This window comes from Gobio gobio (genome assembly GCF_949357685.1).
Source record: "Gobio gobio genome assembly, chromosome: 9".
Taxonomy (NCBI): Eukaryota; Metazoa; Chordata; class Actinopteri; order Cypriniformes; family Gobionidae; genus Gobio; species Gobio gobio.
In genome coordinates, this window is record NC_137115.1 from 41,228,659 (window position 1) to 41,249,146 (window position 20,488).

The 20,488-nt window shown below is 38.8% G+C and overlaps 2 protein-coding genes across 2 annotated transcripts in view; one reads left to right on the forward strand and one right to left on the reverse strand.

The window, feature by feature from the left end:
- LOC307131743 (uncharacterized protein) overlaps positions 1-20,488 on the forward strand; it is a 676,237-nt gene that overhangs the window by 465,523 nt on the left and 190,226 nt on the right. The window lies entirely within an intron of this gene.
- Positions 6,885-10,875, reverse strand: mgat4c (mgat4 family member C; the record flags this gene model as incomplete). The annotated part of the gene is made up of 3 exons (XM_079826213.1): positions 10,744-10,875; positions 9,796-9,943; positions 6,885-8,041 (listed from the first exon to the last, which is right to left on the reverse strand). The coding sequence occupies exons 1-3, from the start codon at positions 10,870-10,872 to the stop codon at positions 6,885-6,887; spliced, it is 1,434 nt and encodes a 477-aa protein (XP_079682339.1). The 5' UTR covers positions 10,873-10,875.

Consider the following 20,488-nt stretch of genomic DNA (forward strand, 5'->3'; position numbering starts at 1 on the left):
TGTTCCTCTCCATCTCCATACCGAGAAAAGAGATCCTCTGTGCGGGACAGAGTTTGCTCTTCTCCCAGTTGACCCGAAGTCCCAACTGGCTGAGGTGACTGAGCACCTTGTCCCTGTGTTCGCACAACTGCTCTCACGACTGGCAAGGATCAGCCAGTCGTCGAGGTAGTTGAGGATGCGAACACCATGCTCTCTCATGGGAGCAATGGCCACCTCCGCAACCTTCGTAAAGACGCGGGGCGACAGGGACAGGCCGAAGGGCAAGACGCGGTACTGATATGCCCGTCCCTCGAACACGAAGCGCAGAAAGGGCCGGTGTCGAGGGAGAATCGAGACATGAAAGTACATGTCCTTCAGGTCAATCGCTGCAAACCAATCTTGGGGACGGATGCACCTGAAGATGCGCTTCTGCGTTAGCATCCTGAACGGCAGCCTGTGAAGGGACCGGTTCAGGAATCGCAGGTCCAAGATCGGTCGTAACCGTCGCCTTTCTTGGGTACAATGAAGTACGGGCTGTAGAACCCGGACCTCATATCGGCTGGAGGGACTGGCTCTATCGCGTCCTTCGCCAGTAGGACTGCGATCTCCACCCTGAGCACGGTGGCGTTCGCCTCCACTACAGTCGTGAAGTGAACGCCCCTGAACTTGGGGGGACGCCGGGCGAACTGAATCGCATAGCCGAGTCTGATGGTACGGAGGAGCCACCGAGACGGGCTGGGAAGCGCCAGCCAGGCTCCCAGACTCCGAGCTAGGGGGATCAACGGCACCACAGACGTACCCGCAGCGGGGCAGCGAGGCGAAACGCAGGGATCCGGCTCGGACGGCATGGGAGCTGCCCAAAGCGGGATCTGAGTGTGCTGTGCAACACTTACCTGCATCCGCGGAGGGGACGTGCGAGTGTGGGGAGGCCGCTTGAGTGCGTCTCCCGACAGCCGGCGTCCCCTGCTGGCGAAGGGAGAGGCACCTGAGGGTGGCGAGGCATGGGAGCGTCGACCACCGCCAAGCGCGCTCTCTTGGCACGCAGAGATATTGGAAACTGCTCTTTTATTGAAGTTTTGGGTGCCGAAAGTTGAGTGGTGCTGCAGCCATCTCCCAAAGAGCAGTTTCCTCCATCTCTGGGCGGCCCGTCTCAGGGTCGCTTGCGACGACGCTTGCCACCTGGCTTGGCAGCGGCCTGAGCGGGCTGGACATCCTTCCCACGACCGGCCCCACGGCGTCAGCTGGTGTTAGGCTGCTGCGGTGCCTTGGCGAGGGCGGAGGTGGGTGGACGTCCTCGGCAACGAGCAGTCAGAGGCGGCGCCACCGGCGGCGGGGTGGAGGCAGCAGCGGGCCGCTGGAGCAGGATATGCTTGATGGCCTCCTTCTGCTTCTGGGCGGCTGAGAACTGCTGGGCAAAGCTCTCGACCGCGTCGCCGAACAACCCAGCCGACGAAATGGGGGAGTCCAGGAACCGATATTTATCGGTCTCCCTCATGTTGGCCAGGTTGAGCCAAAATATACTTTTTATTTGACAAAATATATATCATTATAGAGCCAGACATTATCTTAGATTACTTTGTGCATTTTTTTTTTTTACTGAAATTCAAATATTAATGTGAGAAAGTAAAACTAATCAAAATAGTCAATAAAAAAAGTCATGCTCTGGTGAATTTGGCGTGTTCCACTAGTGCTTTTTTGTCCAAAAGTGTCCACATATAGAGAAATGTTGATGGATTATCACGTTTACTTCACATTTCTCTATTTTTTTGTAAATTATACCGATCTGACCATACTCTCTCAAATGGTGTGTTCCATTCATCCGCAATACCAGATGGTGCACTTGAGCTGTCATGACCAACAAAGAAGATAAATACAGTGGCTGCATCTGAATACTTAGACAGAAGACTTGTTGGCTTGCTGCCCTATCAGACAATGACTTTGCAGGCAGCATTTGTACATGAAGGTATGATTTCGAACAGACTTCTGAGGCAGTGTAATGGTTTAATGATCTACAGCACAATAGAGCCAAGTGAAAATGTAATTAGTACAATAGTAATTTCTTGCTAGAAATTACAACAAAAGTGGAAAATGTTGGTCAAAAATGTACATTTTCACACAAACTGACCCCCAATCGCAACTTTCAGATGCCGTCTTTCTTTTTTTCGGTCAATTGTCCAAGAATGAAACGCACAGGATTGTGAGATATCAAAGGCAGCGAAGGATACATCTATGCTGCCTTAAAAAATCGATCAGATGAAGGTATCTCAAGAGACAAGAGAAAGTGAAGCTAACATTTGATCCGGACATGCCTTGATAGGCTACCTACCTACCTTGGAATGCATCCCCCGAAGGCAGCATTTTTTAAGCTTTCGGATGCAGCCGACATGTCATATTCGGACAACGTCCTCAAAGTGCATTTATGGGAAGCAGGATGTTTATATTCATACAGACAAACATGGACAAGTCTGAGGCGTTTTGACTGTTGAAACAGAAAAGACAGAAGCCAATAAATAAATAAAAGCAAATAAATAGACAAAAGAATGACAACAATATGTGGTTTGTTATATTTTTTAAGTATATTTTTATGAGGGTATTGACTCCATGTGAGATCAGCAAAATAAGTTGAAGCTTACCTTGTATAGTTTTGTTCATGGTTTTCAAAAATGTCATGCAACTTATACTTTTGATGTCAAACTGATGATGTCAAAAACAGGTACTGTAGCCTATGAAAAGTATTTTCTCCTTTTTAAAACATGTGCCATTTATTTTGTTATCCTCATATTCCTGTGCAGAATGACATGGTTAGTTGCGTTATATTTTTGGAATTTATTGTAGGCTTCTTTTTCACTGCCCTCCAAACAGACCAGCAACCCAATTTCTGCAACCTACCAGTTAACAATTGCAGAATCACAGCCATCAAAAATCTGAAAATGTATCAGCAATTGTGTTGCGAAATCCTTGACACGTATCATCAGTGCATTCTTACAGCATCATTTCAAGACTTACTCAGAAGGAAAACACAGCAATTGCACAGCCTCGAGGAAATATTTGTTGCAATGTGTGTATAATTTATATTTGATTATGTTTGCCATTCTTTTTCAACGTGTGCAACAACCAGAATCATTTCAAGAGAAAATAATATAGTGCTTTTTCACAAAATACTGTAAGCTAGAAATGGAAAATCCACACAAATAGCCTGCACTGTAAATTCATTATGAATGTATTAACATGACACAAAGCATATGAATAAACCAATAAATAATGCATGAGGCAGCTACTGCTTTGGGCCATGGTTAGATAGAATCCAATGACATATGTGATCATTTCAAGACTCTAAAATTACTCTATACTTTATCACACACGCTAATGTTTATTTCTACACCAGTAAAGAATATCTGAACAGTGTGGCTTGTCTGAACGTGTATATATAAATGCAGTCCTATGAACATAAGGCAGAGAATATTACTGGCTAATACTGTGTCCAGCCAGTGTGTGTATATAGAATAGTATTTAAAAAGTATATCAAGATTTTCCCCCTAAATGTGTTTTTCTTTACAATCTCTGGATTTGCAATGATGAAATGGCATTCATTTTTGTCAACTCAGCACTTGAGTCAAAGTATATTTAGGTACAATATACAAGGCAAACAGTTCTAATGATAAATGTAAAAAAATATATGTCATTTTACAATATAGATACAGTACCATGTGACAAACAGTGTGGGAGAAATACAACATAACTCTACATCATAACACATTCTCTTCACCTATGCAGCACAACACGTGAGATGTCTGTTGTTGCAATGTAGTATTAGTACAGTTAAATTACAAATCAAGTACAGTACAATGCCAGTCAATTTCAGAGTAGACACTTGGAAACAAGTCAAAGCCTAAAACCGACAGGCGTACTAACACGACAGCATTCTTTCTTAGCTCATGCATGAACAATTAATTATTCCGTTGTTTTATTAGGAAGACAAAAGCTTCCGATATTTTCAATTGTAACATTTTATTACACACCCAGCCTTAAAATTTAGCTGGCTGTTTCAAAAAAGGACCTGTGCTTTGCTCACAAGAAAGCATTACAAAACTATTGAAAACATACTGTGACATTAAATAGCCATAGAAGTCAGAAATGCATCCAAAAGACCATCCACAAATACAATTGGGCAAGAGGTATTCACTTCCAATAAACTGAATAAAAAAACTGACAATGCAGTTCTGACCTGGGATTGAAACAAATGTATACAGCAACAAATTTCTAGCCTGAGAAATAGTGCTAGTAATGGCTTCTTGATAATCATGGCAATGATGGTTAATTTTTGACATATTGGTGCAAAGCACTTCTTATTGTCAATTTTGTATCTTGGGTGTTGGCAAAGACGGCTGCAAAAATCATGCAAGGTACAGAGTATTGGTATGATATTAGGTTTGTATGAACTACTACACATGAACTGCATTATGATAATAACATGAAAAATATGGCATGTCTCAAAATAAAGAAAGATAAACAGGAGATAAACACATTCTGCAACATTACAGAGTCATGTAAACAGTTGTCTTCTTATTGCATTTTTTGTGACATGTTCAGTGTAGCGGCGTACTTAGAAGGTTGTGAAACCGTCTCTCAAAACATCTCAAAACAAAGAGTAAACAAATTTTTATTCTGATAGATATGGTCTATAGTGCATGGACTGCATTTAGATGGAGCGTCTAACAATTCCAGCCAGAAGTTTGCCGTGAGAACGGTCTTCACTAGGGTGCTTTGTTGCTGGTGTAATTTTATAGGGGAATGAGCCAAACAAAATCCAATTTACCCTGGTAAAATTGCGCTGAGCAAAAGATAGGAGGAAAATACTGAAAAGGGGAAGGAGGTTTACCTCATTTGTCACTGTACTGTCCAATCACAACACTTCCGAAGATGGGCGAATACCCACACTGTTCCAGTCTGTGCCTCCGAAGAAATGCACAAACAAACCAAAACTACACTAAGGAGACCCTTTTGGCCCAAGGTTGATTGAATAACATTTCTGTTATCATTCAGTGGGGAGATAATATGAAATGTTGCTGAGTAGATTCATGCCACAATACAGTGTGTATTCAAGGCAATATTGACCCTGTGTTGGCGGAAAGGAGAGAAGGATAAGCTCATTTTTAGATTTATGGAAGAAAAGAACAAACAAATAATAAAAACTTAACCGAAATGAAATGCTTACAATTCAGCTTCAAGCTACTTTTTCAACGACTACACTAGGATAATGCGTCTGTTCAAATCTGGGAAAGAGCTACACTGCAAAAAAATCACTGTATTTTGGTCTTGTTTTCCAGTTAAAATATATAAACATTCTTAAAAACAGCACACATTTGCTAAATCACAATGGTGCAAGGTACTAAGTGTTGTTTTTAAAGAACATCTCAAATTAGTTTATTTTTCTTACTCCACTTTCTTGTTTTAAGCTTAAACCTCACTAGACCTTAAAGGGATATTGTACCCAAAAATTAGCCCACGATTTACTCACCCTCAAATCACCCTAGGTGTATATAACATTCTTCTTTCAGACTAATACAATCGGAGTTATATAAAAAAAAAGTCCTGGTTCTTCCAAGCTTTATAATGGCAGTGAATGGCTGTTTATGTTTTGAAGTCCATAAAAGTGCATCTATCCATCATAAAAGTACTCCACACGGCTCAGGGGGTTATTAAAGGCCTTCTGAAGCAAAGTGATGCGTTTAAGAAAAATATCCAAAAACTTTACAAACTGTAATCTCTATCTTCCGCTAACTGTCGCACGCGTGTTCACGAGAGAATAATAACGTAATAACGTAGTAAGTTCTACCAGAAAGACTCGGGAGGCCAGATGAAGAACAATAAAATAGCAAGTTTATTAGCAGACCAGCAAGTATTATAATTAAAGGTTATTTGGTGTAGGCCCCGTCCGTAGCTCTCGTCTCAAGGGTAACGGACTCTGCATTTCCTGCCTGAAGATGAAGGCAGGGCGCAGCCGAACCCCCTGGGAGGTATAGGCGGGGACCAACCTGGTGGTGGCGGAGAGGATGAAGATAATTTACTCAGGCATGTGTGAGTACCGATCTTTTATACTCTGAGAATTAGGACATGATTGGTTAGGTCTGAATGTGATAAGTGACGTAACATTGAATCTTCCAGGCAGAACTTGCGCTAGAGCTTCATTTCCTGTGACAAATGCGGAAACGCAGAGGACAGAGCAAAACAAAACTTTGTTCTCACGAGAACTTGAATATTCTTACCAGAGTGTCTTAAGTCATACGCTGGAACCCCAGTCTTTCGTGAACGCGTGTACGACAGCTAGCGGAAGTTAAAGATTACAGTTTGTAAAGTTTTAAATATGGATATAGCAGTTATATGATGGATAGCTGCACTTTTATGGACTTCAAAACAGAAACCGCCATTCACTGCCATTCTAAAGCTTGGAAGAGCCAGGACATTTTTTAATATTACTCAGATTGTATTCGTCTGAAAGAAGAAAGTCATATACATCTAGACTTGAAGGTGAGTAAATCATGGGCTAATTTTAATTTTTAGGTTTCCCTTTAACGGATTTATGATTCAAGTAAAAAAAGTTTCAATTAAAAATTTATTCATTTTGTTTCTCACATCAGTTGATCTGATTTTTAAAGATGTTTAGCAATCTTCACTGGAAAATAAGGCAAAAAAAAAACCTAGACAAAGTTTTTTGATGATGAGTACACATTTTGGAGTAATAATGCCTACCTCTGATGTCTTGTACTAGCTTTAAATTTTCCTTTAAACTAGTCTGATGAATAAATAAAGATTTCTCAGGTGCGAGTAAATAAATAATCGTAGAAATAAATTAATAGATAAATAAACAGATACTTGTGCCTTGAGCTACGGGTTCAAAATAGTTCTCATTGACTGGCACCTTGTGTAGTCCAGAGGCTTATGCTTCTAATGATAAGCCATTCTTTCTGACTTGCCGTCACCACAATGCGAACACACTCTATATCAAACGCTATCTTGTGGTCCACATCATAAACCTCAATGTTTCCATTTTTAAACTCCCCTAAAGTTATATAAGAGGAGCACTGCCTTCCCTTTTTGGTTCCTATTAATTTCTCTCCCACTTCCAGAGCTCCGTGATGCAAAATATCATTCTGGCGATCATCTGTTCCCGTGATGATCTTGATTTTGCTGATTTTTGTTGCCTTGTTGAACACTATAACATAAAAGTCCCCAGTGGACGGGGCCTTGCCCCAAAAGTACTCGTCCACGCTACTGTAAGCCTTGGCAGCATCATAGCTCTCAAAAACATTTATGTTTGTGTACAAACTGGCAGGTGGGTTGTCTGGGATATCAAGGGAGTCTTCCTCAAAGTCATCATCCTTAAGTTTGTTTTCTGCCCCCTTATATGAGGAATAGTAGCCCATGTGTTGGAAAAGGGACGGCTTGAAGCGAATCGCATCCTTTTGGGCCAGTAGGCCTCGGAAATGGATAAGAAGCCAATCGCAAGGCATCTCCTGATAGAACATGAGCAGGAAATGGGCAAGTCTGGGAAGGTCTCGTGAGTGGTACAGCTTCCCTATGTAGCCCAGTTTGGAAAATTCCAGCATCACCCAATACGATCCCTCCCTAGATGACACCACTTTCTTCAAGGCCGTGAGGAAGTTTCGGGAGCAGCGCACATCATCCTCCAACATCATGTAGAAGTCTGACAGGTTGGTGCAGAAGTTGAGCAGAAACGCGTAATCTACATTCTGTTTGGAACGGAAGCGTACCCTATCCTCCGGATCATTATAATTTCTCTTCAACCCATCCAGGGACGGGTAGTACTCCTCTGGTGCATGGATAACTAGCAGCCGTCCTGCAATGATATGGTGGCCGAATTTCCTTGAGATTTCCTGAACTAGGCTCTCGCACCACGCCAGGTCGAAATCCGCCAAGTGGACAACCACAACAATCTCCTTGAGCTCCTCGTAGCTTGATTGGTCAAAAATGGACTTGATGGTCTCCAACAGGTAGTTTCCTCGTTTTCTTTTCACAGATGACAATCCAATCGTGAGATACTCTATAAAATAACATGGAAAATCATGGAGTGAGTGAATCAAAATGTCTGAATGTATGCTTTGAACTGCATTGTCTATAATGTGAATACTAGTATAGTCTGTAAAAATACGTCATGCTCAAAAGTTTACACCTTGCAGAATATGCAAAATGTTAATCATGCAAAATGCATGTTATTTTTTTATTGAGTACTGTCCTGAATAAGATATTTTACATTAAAAAATGTTTACATATAGACAAAAGTTTTCATACCCTTGATTCTTAATACTGTGTGTCGTTACCTGGATGATCCATGACTGTTTTTTGGGGGTTTTTGTGATGGTTGTTCTTGAGTCCCGTGTTTGTCCTGAGCAGTTAAACTGCCCAACTTTCTTCAGAAATATCCTTCAGGTCCTGTAAATTCTTCAGTTTTTCAGCATTTATTGCATATTTGACCCCTTTTTAGCAGTGACTGCATGATTTTGAGATCCATCTTTTCACAGGACAATCGAGGGACTCAAACACAACTATTAAAAAAGATTCAAACATTCACTGATGCTCCAGAAGGAAATACGATGTATTAAGAGCCAGGGGTGAAAACTTTTGAATAGGATGAAGATATCCACATTTTTAAATGTCAAATTGACATACACACCCCCCCCACCCCCCGGTAATATGCAACGATGCTAGCCTAGAAATCTAGATGCACCCTAGCGGCAGAAAATGTATTTTGCAACGAGTGTAGTCTAGCAACTCTCGGTAGACCTGAGAGCTGGAAAAACCAAACTCTGGTCAGGCCAATCACAGCGTGTGTAGAGTCGGTGGGCGGGCTTAACATAATGATGGCACGTCACGGCAGAGTTGCGGAGGTTCTGCGTGCTACTTGTATACAAAGCTGACGAACAGCGGTCTTTTGAATCGGCTTTGGCCGCGACTTCTGAAGACTTGGAGTTAAGCTTTTCTTTGAGAAAAGAACAAAGAACGGCACTGAAGTCATTCTTAAGAAAAGAAGATATGTTCGAAGTTTTGCCTATCGGATACGGCGAAAGTCTATCAACTAACGTTAGCTCGGCTTCACCTTCTTCTTCGCTCTGGTTGGTTGTGGCGCTCATGGGACTATCCAATTGTGTGCAGAGGGAATTTGAAAGACAATCGTTTATTCCGCCCCTCGGATTAAGCCCTGTCAATGGTGAGTTTCCAGACCCAACATCTTGATGTGGGTCTGGCTTGTAAGGCTACAACATTGCTGGAAAACTGAATAATTTGCAGGACCTGGAGGAATTTTCTGAAGAACGTTGGGCAGTTTAACTGCTCAGGACAAACAAGGGACTCAAGAACAACCATCACAAAACAAAACAAAAACAGTCGTGGATCATCCAGGTTACGACACACATTATTAAGAATCAAGGGTATGTAAACTTTTGAACAGGGTAATTTTTATAAATGCAGCAATTTTTTGTCTTGTGGACCATTGTAAACATGTTTATGTAAAATAACTTAATCAGGACAGCAAATACAATAAAATAATATAAAATAAAAATAACAGCATTAAAATAATTAACATTTTGAAGATTCTGAAAACTTTTGAACACGACTCTATGTGAAAGAACTACACTAAAAAAAATGCTCTTAATCAATAGGTTTTCCATAAACAAGGTGCATTTACTACACAACTTAAATGGAGTTCAAGATTGAGTTGTGCAGTTACTTATTTGTTTAGAAATCGTTTACACAGTTGTATACTGCTAATACTAAGTGTACAAAGGAAAGCAGTCTTACTCTTTCGAGGTAAAGGTGTTCCAGCAAGGTACCGATAAGTCACATTGATTGTTCCAGAAAAATTGGTGATATCTTTAAAGGTATGAACATATCGCTCCGAGTTGAGCGGATGCATTGAGGTTTCTCGCAACTGACGTTTATCTTCCTCCTGAAACACATGACATCCAAGACAGACAAGTCTATGAGTCCAATATTGTCACAGCATTCGCTATGAGCCTTAAGGCTATAGAAAGAGTCTCCAAAACAGGATTATATGTACATGAGATGATAAGACGTCTTTAGCATCTTTAAGTGTAAGCGCTGCAGGTCATTATTTTTAGATGCGTTAATATGCTTGCACACTCTAGTATAATCTCATTAAATTGTAAATGATGGCATTTGAACATTTTATTGTACACATGATATTACTCACTCAGCTTTCATAATCTAGTATAGCATTGTTGCTATATACCACACATGAACTGTTCACACTTTACTAAATCTTTGCTGGCGGTGATGGTGTTTGTATTTCAATTAAATGGGGGTTATTTAGAAAAGTGACTTAGTCAAAATGGGTACAACTTTTGAATAATTCAACAGACAAACACACACGACATGTTATGATCACAAAGTTTTGATCATAAAGTTGGCCTCATGAATAATAAATGTGTCTCTTGCATTTGGACTGCCTCTACATCATGAAATTTTAAATAGGCTGCATCGTGAGCTCTGATAATTATACATGCACAACACAGCACCGGCAGCCTTACACGCAACATTTGGTAATTAAAGCATATAAACAAAATAACTTTTCAGCAAGGAGATAATTAATGCTAAATCACATGCAACAACAGTAGTCAAGTTGTTGTGAAGCCCACTATTGTCTTGTTATCTGCTTCACTGGTGTTGTAAATAAATTGACCTCTGTAATTTACCTGCTGGATTATTACAACAGGTAAACAAACTCACCAGCACGTAGCCATCCTCGATGTAGAGGTTTATGAAGAGCAGGAAAGTAATGAGAGCCACCAGAAAAGGAATGGTGGAACGTTTCCGGAAACACCTCATCTTGTCCAGGTACTTTAACACCAGTCTCATGATGGAAATATTACTGGTGTGATCTGATAGAAAACAAAGAGAAAATACTGCATCAGGATTTATCATTAATACACTAATTTTGGTGGATCATGGACAACGTACTGTAAATTTATTGTGCTTTTTGGAGCTTAATAGTCATATACAAAACAAGAACAAAATGTGTCCCAAAAAAGAAAACCACTGGGTTAAAAGCAGTGAAGTCAGGGTTGTGCACAAACTGAATCGAGAATTAATTTTAAATTAAATTTAAACTACTTTAAATTACAATGTAAGGAGATAGATTTAAATTGAACTGAAATTCACATAACTATTTTTTTTCTAGAAAAAAAAGTCAGCAGCAAAGTCCAAGTGTTGTAAAAGTTCAGACAGAAAGATAGACAGACAGACAGACAGACAGATAGATAAACAGATAGATAGATAGATAGATAGATAGATAGATAGATAGATAGATAGATAGATAGATAGATAGATAGATAGATAGATAGATAGATAGATAGATAGATAGATAGATAGATAGATAGATAGATAGATGACAGACAGACAGACAGACAGACAGACAGATAGATAAATAGATAGATGATAGATAGATAGATAGATAGATAGATAGATAGATAGATAGATAGATAGATAGATAGATAGATAGATAGATAGATAGATAGATAGATAGATAGATAGATGACAGACAGACAGACAGACAGACAGACAGACAGACAGACAGACAGACAGACAGACAGACAGACAGACAGACAGACAGACAGATAGATAGATAGATAGATAGATATATGACAGACAGACAGACAGACAGACAGACAGACAGACAGACAGACAGACAGACAGACAGACAGACAGACAGACAGACAGACAGACAGACAGATAGATAGATAGATAGATAGATAGATAGATAGATAGATAGATAGATAGATAGATAGATAGATAGATAGATAGATAGATAGATAGATAGATAGATAGATAGATAGATAGATAGATGGATAGATAGATAGAGAGAAAGATAGATGACAGACAGACAGACAGACAGACAGATAGATAGATAGATAGATAGATAGATAGATAGATAGATAGATAGATAGATAGATAGATAGATAGATGATAGATGATAGATGATAGATGATAGATGATAGATGATAGATGATAGATAGATGGATGGATGGATGGATGGATGGATGGATGGATGGATGGATGGAAGGATGGATGGATGGATGGATGGATGGATGGATGGATGGACATCCAGACAGACAGACACACAGACAGATAGATAGAAAATATTAGATAGATAGATAGACAGACAGACAGACAGACAGACAGACAGACAGACAGACAGACAGACAGACAGACAGACAGATAGATAGATAGATAGACAGACAGACAGACAGACAGACAGACAGACAGACAGACAGACAGACAGACAGACAGACAGACAGACAGACAGACAGACCGATAGATAGATAGATAGACAGACAGACCGATAGATAGATAGATAGATAGATAGATAGATAGATAGATAGATAGATAGATAGATAGATAGATAGATAGATAGATAGATAGATAGATAGATAGATAGATAGATAGATAGATAGATAGATAGATAGATAGATAGATAGATAGATAGATAGATAGATAGATAGATAGATAGATAGATAGATAGATAGATAGATAGATAGATAGATGGACGGACGGACGGACGGACATGTCTTTATTGTTCAGGAGAAACTGCCATCAATTTCTGTCTGTGCAGCCATCAGAAGTGCACTTATTTTTGAGACAGGACATTCACTATAAGGTCACACTAAAAATAAGTGGAAGCCTTGTGTGCCTCTAAGCCCAGTAATTAACCCGACAACGATGTAGGTATAATACAGACTTCAGCTGAAGAACACGCTGTGAGGTTAATGTCCCGACCCTACTCACCAGGCATTAGCAAACTACAGTACTCTGTGCCTTTAAGCACTTTTGTTTTTGCCTTTTTTTGAGGTCTGTGTGTCAAGTACAAAGTATGGTTCTTAAAAGCTATACTGCAAAATGGCATTTCAATTTCATCTTCATCTGATGATGCATAACTGGAGTGACTGCCTTTGAAATAGATTTTTTTTAGCTATGTGCATGAAATAGGCCCCAGGCGTTCTTTTATTTTTGACCTCAAATTACACTTATCTAAGAATAGAAAGAAGGACGCAAGTGTTTGTATCTGAAAGCTTACGGACACAAGCTTACATGTATCAGCCTTTTTGATGGCTCCTGTTAAGCACCTTAGACCACTAATGGAATACAAAACAACTTTACAGCGGATTCCATGACCAGATGTATCGATCCTGCCCACTGCCAACCTGTTTCAACTGTGGATTGCCAGGTCGATATTCTATGAGCTCTTGCTTGTACTTAAAAAGTAGGCTAGTGAAAACATTGAGATCATGCATATTGGGTTTTATACACTACCGTTAAAAAAAAGAATGTGATACTTTAATTCAGCAAGGTTGGTGACTGTAAAGACTTTTACATTGTTATATCTATTTAAAATAAATGCTGTTCTTTTGAAATTCTGTAAGCTTTGCCCTTACAGGAAGAAATTACATTTTAAGTTGTAATAATATTTCAAAATATGACTGTTTTTACTGTATTTTTGATCAAATAAATGCAGCCTTGGTGAGCATAAGAGACTTCTTTCAAAAACATTAAACAGTTTTTACAGACAAACTTTTGAATGGCATTATACTACATCAAAGGTAATTTTTTAAATATACACTTTAATTGTCTTTCCTGTAAAATGGCTAGGCATTCACAATGACAGTAAATACTGTAAATACAGTACTATTGATTGCATGAAATGTCAGTTCCTATATGTACTTATCATTCGGAGAAAACTTTAACCCCTTTTAAACCAATAAATTATCATAAGACAAACAGAATGTAGACAGCAGAAAAATCATATTGCCAAAACGATAGTCGTACTGCAGATTAAATTTTCTTGTACATTTAATTACACAAGTGGCTGGCTTTTAAATTTTCCAGTTCAAACCATTTTGCATTTTGACACATGCAGGTGGATTCATGTAATGTTAATGCAGCATAATAGCAATGCTGGATTGATTCAGCCAGCAAAGCCTGCTTCATCCTTCACTGGCAGTGAAGTGAGGAGACCGCTGATGGTTTTGCATTACATCACATGGTACCTAATTCTAAAACCTGCACACTGACTGGATATAAGACATTTCTGAATTTACCAAAAATTTTATGAATGATAATGCTGAAACACAGTGAGGCTGAGTCAATAACTACTGTAATACCCTCTTAAAGTTAATTATACTGCTGGAGCTGAATTCAAAGGATCGTTGACCCAAAAATGAAAATTGTCATCATTTACCTACCTTTTTTTTGTAGAACACAAAAGAACATATTTTGAAGAATTTCGGGGGCTAAAAGTCTGTAGACCCCCTGATTTTCATTGTATGGACAAAAAACAGACATTTTTCAAAATATGTTCTTTGGTATTCCACACAACAAAGAAAGTCATGCAGATTTTGGAATGACGAGAGTAAATTATGACAGAATTGTTTCGTTTTTGCCTCAATAAACTATAACTTTTGCCTCAATAAACTCCTAATTTGCTTATGAATAGATAGTAAGGTAGGTTTTTGTAGCATTTGAGTTTAAGTATTGTGTAGGAATGTAGAATAATGTCATCATGCAGAATAAGGCATTAATATGTGCTAAGTACTAATAAAATGCCAATATCCTAGTAATATGCATGCTAATTAGCAACTAAAGCCACAATATGTAATGTTTCGCCGCTAGAGGTCACTTATTCAAAACAAAGGCGTAGCTTGATGACGCCTTGATTTCGCCGGAGCTCTTATTATGCCGCAGATGAACGCTTCCACTTCCGCTTCTTCCAGTAATGTGTATGTGGGTTAACGCAGCGGTGTTCTATCATATTACACACATTTGAGTGTGTTGAAAGTTGTTATAATGCTACTCTGTGTGTTCATTCGGCTGCTACTATGAGACACTTGTTGCACACTGCAGTAAGCTAGATCAATATTAGGCATAGTAAAACATGGTACTCACTGTAAATCAAGAAAACGAGATTTAAACAATAAGACAAACTGTGTTGAGCTATATAACAATGATGAGTTTTCTGTTGCTGAATGAATCAAAACAGTTCCTCGTCTGTCTAATAAAACACATAATATATTAAAGCGTCATTGGTGTTTCCAAGATTTCTACAAAATAAAACCGGAATTCAAGGGGAACGTGCATTCTAAAAAATGCTGGGTTAAAAACAACCCATGTTGTGTTGAAAATGGATTAACCCGGCAATTGGGTTGTTTTAACCCAGTGCATGGGTTATTTTAACCCAGCGGTTGGGTTAAATGTTTGCTTAAAACAACCCAATCGTTGGGTTAAAACAACCCATTTGCTGGGTTAGTCCATTTTCAACCCAACTTGGGTGGTTTTTAACCCAGCATTTTTTAGAGTGTGGGTATGATGTCATTGATAGGCGATGCATGGACGCGGTCCGTGTCCTGATTAAAATGGCTTTTTCTCTGGATTTAAACTAGGGGTGTAACGGTACACAAAACTGATGGTTCGGTACGTACCTCGGTTTTGAAGTCACGGTTCGGTACGGGTTCGGTACAGCAGTTTTATAAAATTGCTTTTTATTTATTTTTATTAAACAGTGGTTTACTGGAAAAAAGTGTCTGTCCTTAAATTAATTAAATTATAACTCAAAGTTTATTGAAGATATTGCTGTAAAATATATAGGGAGCCCTTACTTGCACATTCATATTAAAGGTTAACAACAGAGCCCAAATTCAGTTGCTATTTATTTTTAGACATAATAATCACTCAAATAACATAGTACGCAAACAAGTAAACTTCACATAAGGCAGTTTTTACATGAAATAATCAAGGCATCACTAACAGGTTAATAGAATATAATGAATATATAGGCTACTATAGTGCATATATTTAGTGAAAGAGTTTATTTCTCTAGTGGACACTGAATAAAATTCTGTGGAAACTGAATGACTGCCTGAGGTAAATGTGATGCTACATGACATTGTTTACAAGCTGTTATATTGAGGTCTTTCCGCAGTTGAAACACTGATTGAGCGATTACACCACATATGATACGTGACAGTGAGTTGTAATGTATCCTCAACATACCCTCAGATGTTCATTCATGTTTATTCTTTACTAAAGAATCTTTAGGAAGAGATGATCGATCGCGTCGCGCGGCTGCTTGAACTGATGCGCCCAGTGATCAGTCACGCCACATTAAAGAGCGTCAAAACGGCATTTATTGTTTGAATTTCATGATAAAATGGATTGAATACTTAATATGTTCGTGTGGGAACTCAGATTGAAGTGTGTTTTGCGCTTAAAACAAGCCTGTTAACTGTTAAAGATTGCATTCGGAAACCATAAACACGTGCACCGAACCGAAAGCCCTGTACCGAAACGGTTTGGTTATTCTGTTACACCCCGAATTTAAACATTTTTGAAAACATTTGGGATAATATAAGTGCACAAGTCAACAAAATATATAACAGTGTTATATGCTAGTGGGTTTTGGATATTTAATCCAAAAATCTTACATATTGTGCCTTAAATAGCGAGAATTGAACCCTAAAATAAAGTGTTAAAGTGTATTTTCAATAGCAAACCTTGCAGTACCATTTAGAGCCTTAGAAGAATAGAAAATTTAGCTCAAACAAAAAGAAAGAATGAAGCTAAGAGAACGTTCAAATAGCATTATAAATGTTTCCAAATATCTTGTTGCAAACTGGTTGCATTTGCCAGGTATTCTTCCACCCCCTCAACTCTCCAAGTGTCCAAACACTTCAGACGCACCCTCAGGCTGAAAATAAAACATCCATTAGGAATGTATTAAGCTGAGCTGACATTATCCTTCCTCCTTTCGTGGATGCAGCGAGTGGCGTTTGTTGACATACACACAAAATCAATTCTGAGCTTTGAAAACGAAAACTCCTCGAAAATGGTAGAAAAACAAAGATTTAATAATGACTGCATTTCTTCCCAGACTAAAGCCGCAGATTTAGTTTGTAAAAGGGAAAACCAGCAGCCTGGTACCTTCATATGTTGCGTAATTACACCTGACAGGGTCTGATTCTGGAAGAGCTGAAATTACAGGCAGACGGCAGAGCCGCGTACAGCTGCCAGGGATCTCGCTTTTGCAGAAGTCTCATTTGAGGGAGTGCTGACGTAAATAACCTGAGGTTCATTCCCACTTCCTGTCGCTCTGTAGATCATCACCTCCCAGGGCGAGCAGCCTTTTTAGCAGTCAATATAAACTGGGCATTTAGAGCGTTACCGCCGTGCTAAACGAAACGGCTCAATTAGAGAACGAGAGAAGTAATCCAAAGAGTTGATTTTTTTAAATAAAAAAAACACAGAAAATCCAGATGGTCCCTCTGTCTAACATCAGCTTGTTTGTGCATTACTTTGCGTACACTAATGCGAACTGCCACACTCATAGGAAGTATACTTATAAACACCCATTCATTTCAAAGCGAGGACATTGTGCTAGCATCATTTTGAGCTGCGCATTTGCAGATATTTATCTAACGTTCTTATCTTTTCACTCTCCTCTTGGTGACGGAGGGAGTGTCATTTCTCCCAGGGTGCCATCTCTCTCTCAGCCTTGGTGACATGAAATAGAGAATAAACTTCAGAATGAGAAACAAGAAGCTCCCTGGTGAGAGGAAGGCAATTACAGTCATGTCTGATGTGCCGCAAGACCCCATGAATAAGAAAAACAAATCAGTTTACAGAGTTGGAAATGGCTTAGAGAGATGTTTGAGGAAGGATGTCTAGTAGATTGGGAGACTGCTATGCAATTTTTATTATGTAAATGCACTATGAGAGAATGTGGAATTAGAGAACACTTGGTTTGATTTGGATTTAATACAAACACTCCCAGCATTCAACAGCATCTCGACTACAAAGAGTGAACCTACACTGAGGCCACACATGAGGGTATTGTGGCTGTTTGGTGTACATCTGCAATCAAAGATTTACTGAAGCAAGCAAGCAAGTCTTGTGTATTTTCTAAAAGCCTGATCCTTTAAGGCCCAAACACAAACACGTGTGAGTCAGCAAATTTCCTTACAGCTCAGTTTTAAAGTAAATTAAGACTCTAAAGCTTCTTGCCACTGAATAATTCCAATTCTCATTCTTAAAAAGCAAGCCAAAACGAAGCTAAACCTTTTCAATTACCCTGCCACACACAGACTCTCGCAGCTCGAATGCTAAGCTAATGTTGAAATCGTGAGCCGCCCATATCCTTCCAAATGCAAACGGCTTCATAAAACCTTCGTCAGCTGTAGCTTTTATGCTACTTGGGACGCAGGGGCGTAACTTGCCTTAATGCGAAAAACTGCATAGAGGAAAGGGAAAAAAGCCATTTTGACTAAGAGAGAAACAGATTAATAAAGCTGGCAGTAGAAAGCAATTCTTCCACATTTGATCTTGTTATCTGTTTTACATTATTTCCCAAGGGTATGCTGCACCTCGCTGATATACAGCTCTGCGCAAATAATCAATTAAGCCAGCAGATTCTACAGCTTTCTGCTCTTGCTTTGTGTCAGAGCTTCAGCCACTTAAATAGATTTTTCTCCTCAACAAAAGGGCTGAAAGCAGAAAAAGAGTACCGGCTTCAGACGATAAGAAACACTGCCTCTAGATGAACGCTGTGGGCCTCAGTTCTGTGAATGAACTTTTGTTAATGAAATTAATTTCTTTGTGTTAATCAATTTGTGCACTGCAACCTTGTTTATTGAAATTTGCCATTAGGCTTGTATAAAATAAAATAAATAAAATAATACAATTAAATTAAATAAAAAAATTAAATTATACAAAAGCACTGATTAATCATTTTATTAGTAGTTGTAAATGGAACAAATGGAAGTGAAATTAAAAGCTATAATTATGATTACAGTTCACTGTTAACCCACAAATTAACATTAAAGGAACACGCTGACTTTTTGGGACTTTAGCTTATTCACCGTATCCCCCAGAGTTAGAGAACTCAGAACATTAACTCTGATGCACCCACCGCTAGCCTAGCTTAGCACAAAGACTGGAGGTAAACGGCTCCAGCTAGCCTACTACTCATTAAGTGACAAAACAATGGCAACATTTTCCTATTTACATGTTGTGATGTGTATAGTTACATTGTGTACTAAGGCCGACGAAAATTTTAAATTTGTAATTTTCTAGGCCGATATGGCTAGGAACTATACTCTCATTCCTGCGTAATGATCAAGGAATTTTACTGCCGTACCATGGATGCAGCGGCGCAATGATATTACACAGCACCTGAAAATAGGCTAACTTCCATCAACATAACCAACGTGTAACAGAATTCATTGTGATTTATCTTATAATTAGTTTTTTGTGTACATTTTTGACATTTCTGTGTCTTTAAACAGGTTTAAGGTCTGCATTATCTGTCTTAATAAGTAGGGACTTTTATTTTGAAGGATGTTGTAGTCTACGGAAAGATATTGAGAGCACGTGGTTCATTGGAGTGCAAGCAGATTTAAAGTTTTCAGTTTGTTAAGCACCCCCCGAAAAGGCATACAGTGTGTATGTGCTTGTTTACTGTCATTTGTAATGAGTATTTTTGTGTATTTTGCGGTGTTAATGATAATGCTATGAAGACAGAGAGAGTTTGTGTACGAGGGGTTGATGCGCACTTGTGGTGATTTTTTGGAGATCAAACGGTTTCAATAAACTCCATGAAACATCAGTAAAGTTTGGCCATCATTCGGACAGGGTCCGCTACACATCACAACATGTAAATAGGAAAATGTTGATGTTATTTTGTCACTTATTGAGCAGTAGGCTAGCTGGAGCCGTTTACCTCCAGTCTTTGTGCTAAGCAAGGCTAGCGATGGGTGCGTCAGACAGAGTTATGGCACGCATGGAGATGAGAATGGTATGTATGAACTCTGGGGGATACGGTGAATAAGCTAAAGTCCCAAAAAGTCGGCGTGTTCCTTTAAAATAATGATAACTAAATAAACAGAGCATAGTGTAGTAGTACATGCCCAAAATTCTATTTTTATAATTAAAGTTAGCAAAATTTATTCTGTAAATTACAGTGCATGTTAGAAGAACTAAATAAATGATAATTTAATGACTGGCCCTACACGACATACACATTCATAAAATGGAAAATTAGCAGCCTAATGGTTAAAAATCTTTAACGCTAACGTACAAGTTGCAGGTCAAATTAATCGCATGTATGGTTAATCAGAGTGAAATGCAAAAGTAGATTGCTTAATAAAGTTTATTCTGGCTATGAACTGTGTATTCAGACCATCTGACCAAAACATATGAAGTGACCAGTGATAGTTTGTTAACTATACTTATACTTGCTAGTTTAAACCAAAAACTATGAATATCTGAATATCCACAAATCAAGTGAACTTTGGTCAAATCAATTTGCTTTGCAATACTTAAAAAAAAAAAAAAAATTATTTGATATTCAGAATTTGTTAAATAAAAACGAATTTGTTAACTAAACCTCAATGGCTGAAAAAAAATCCCATCTTATTTAGCAGTATGTCAG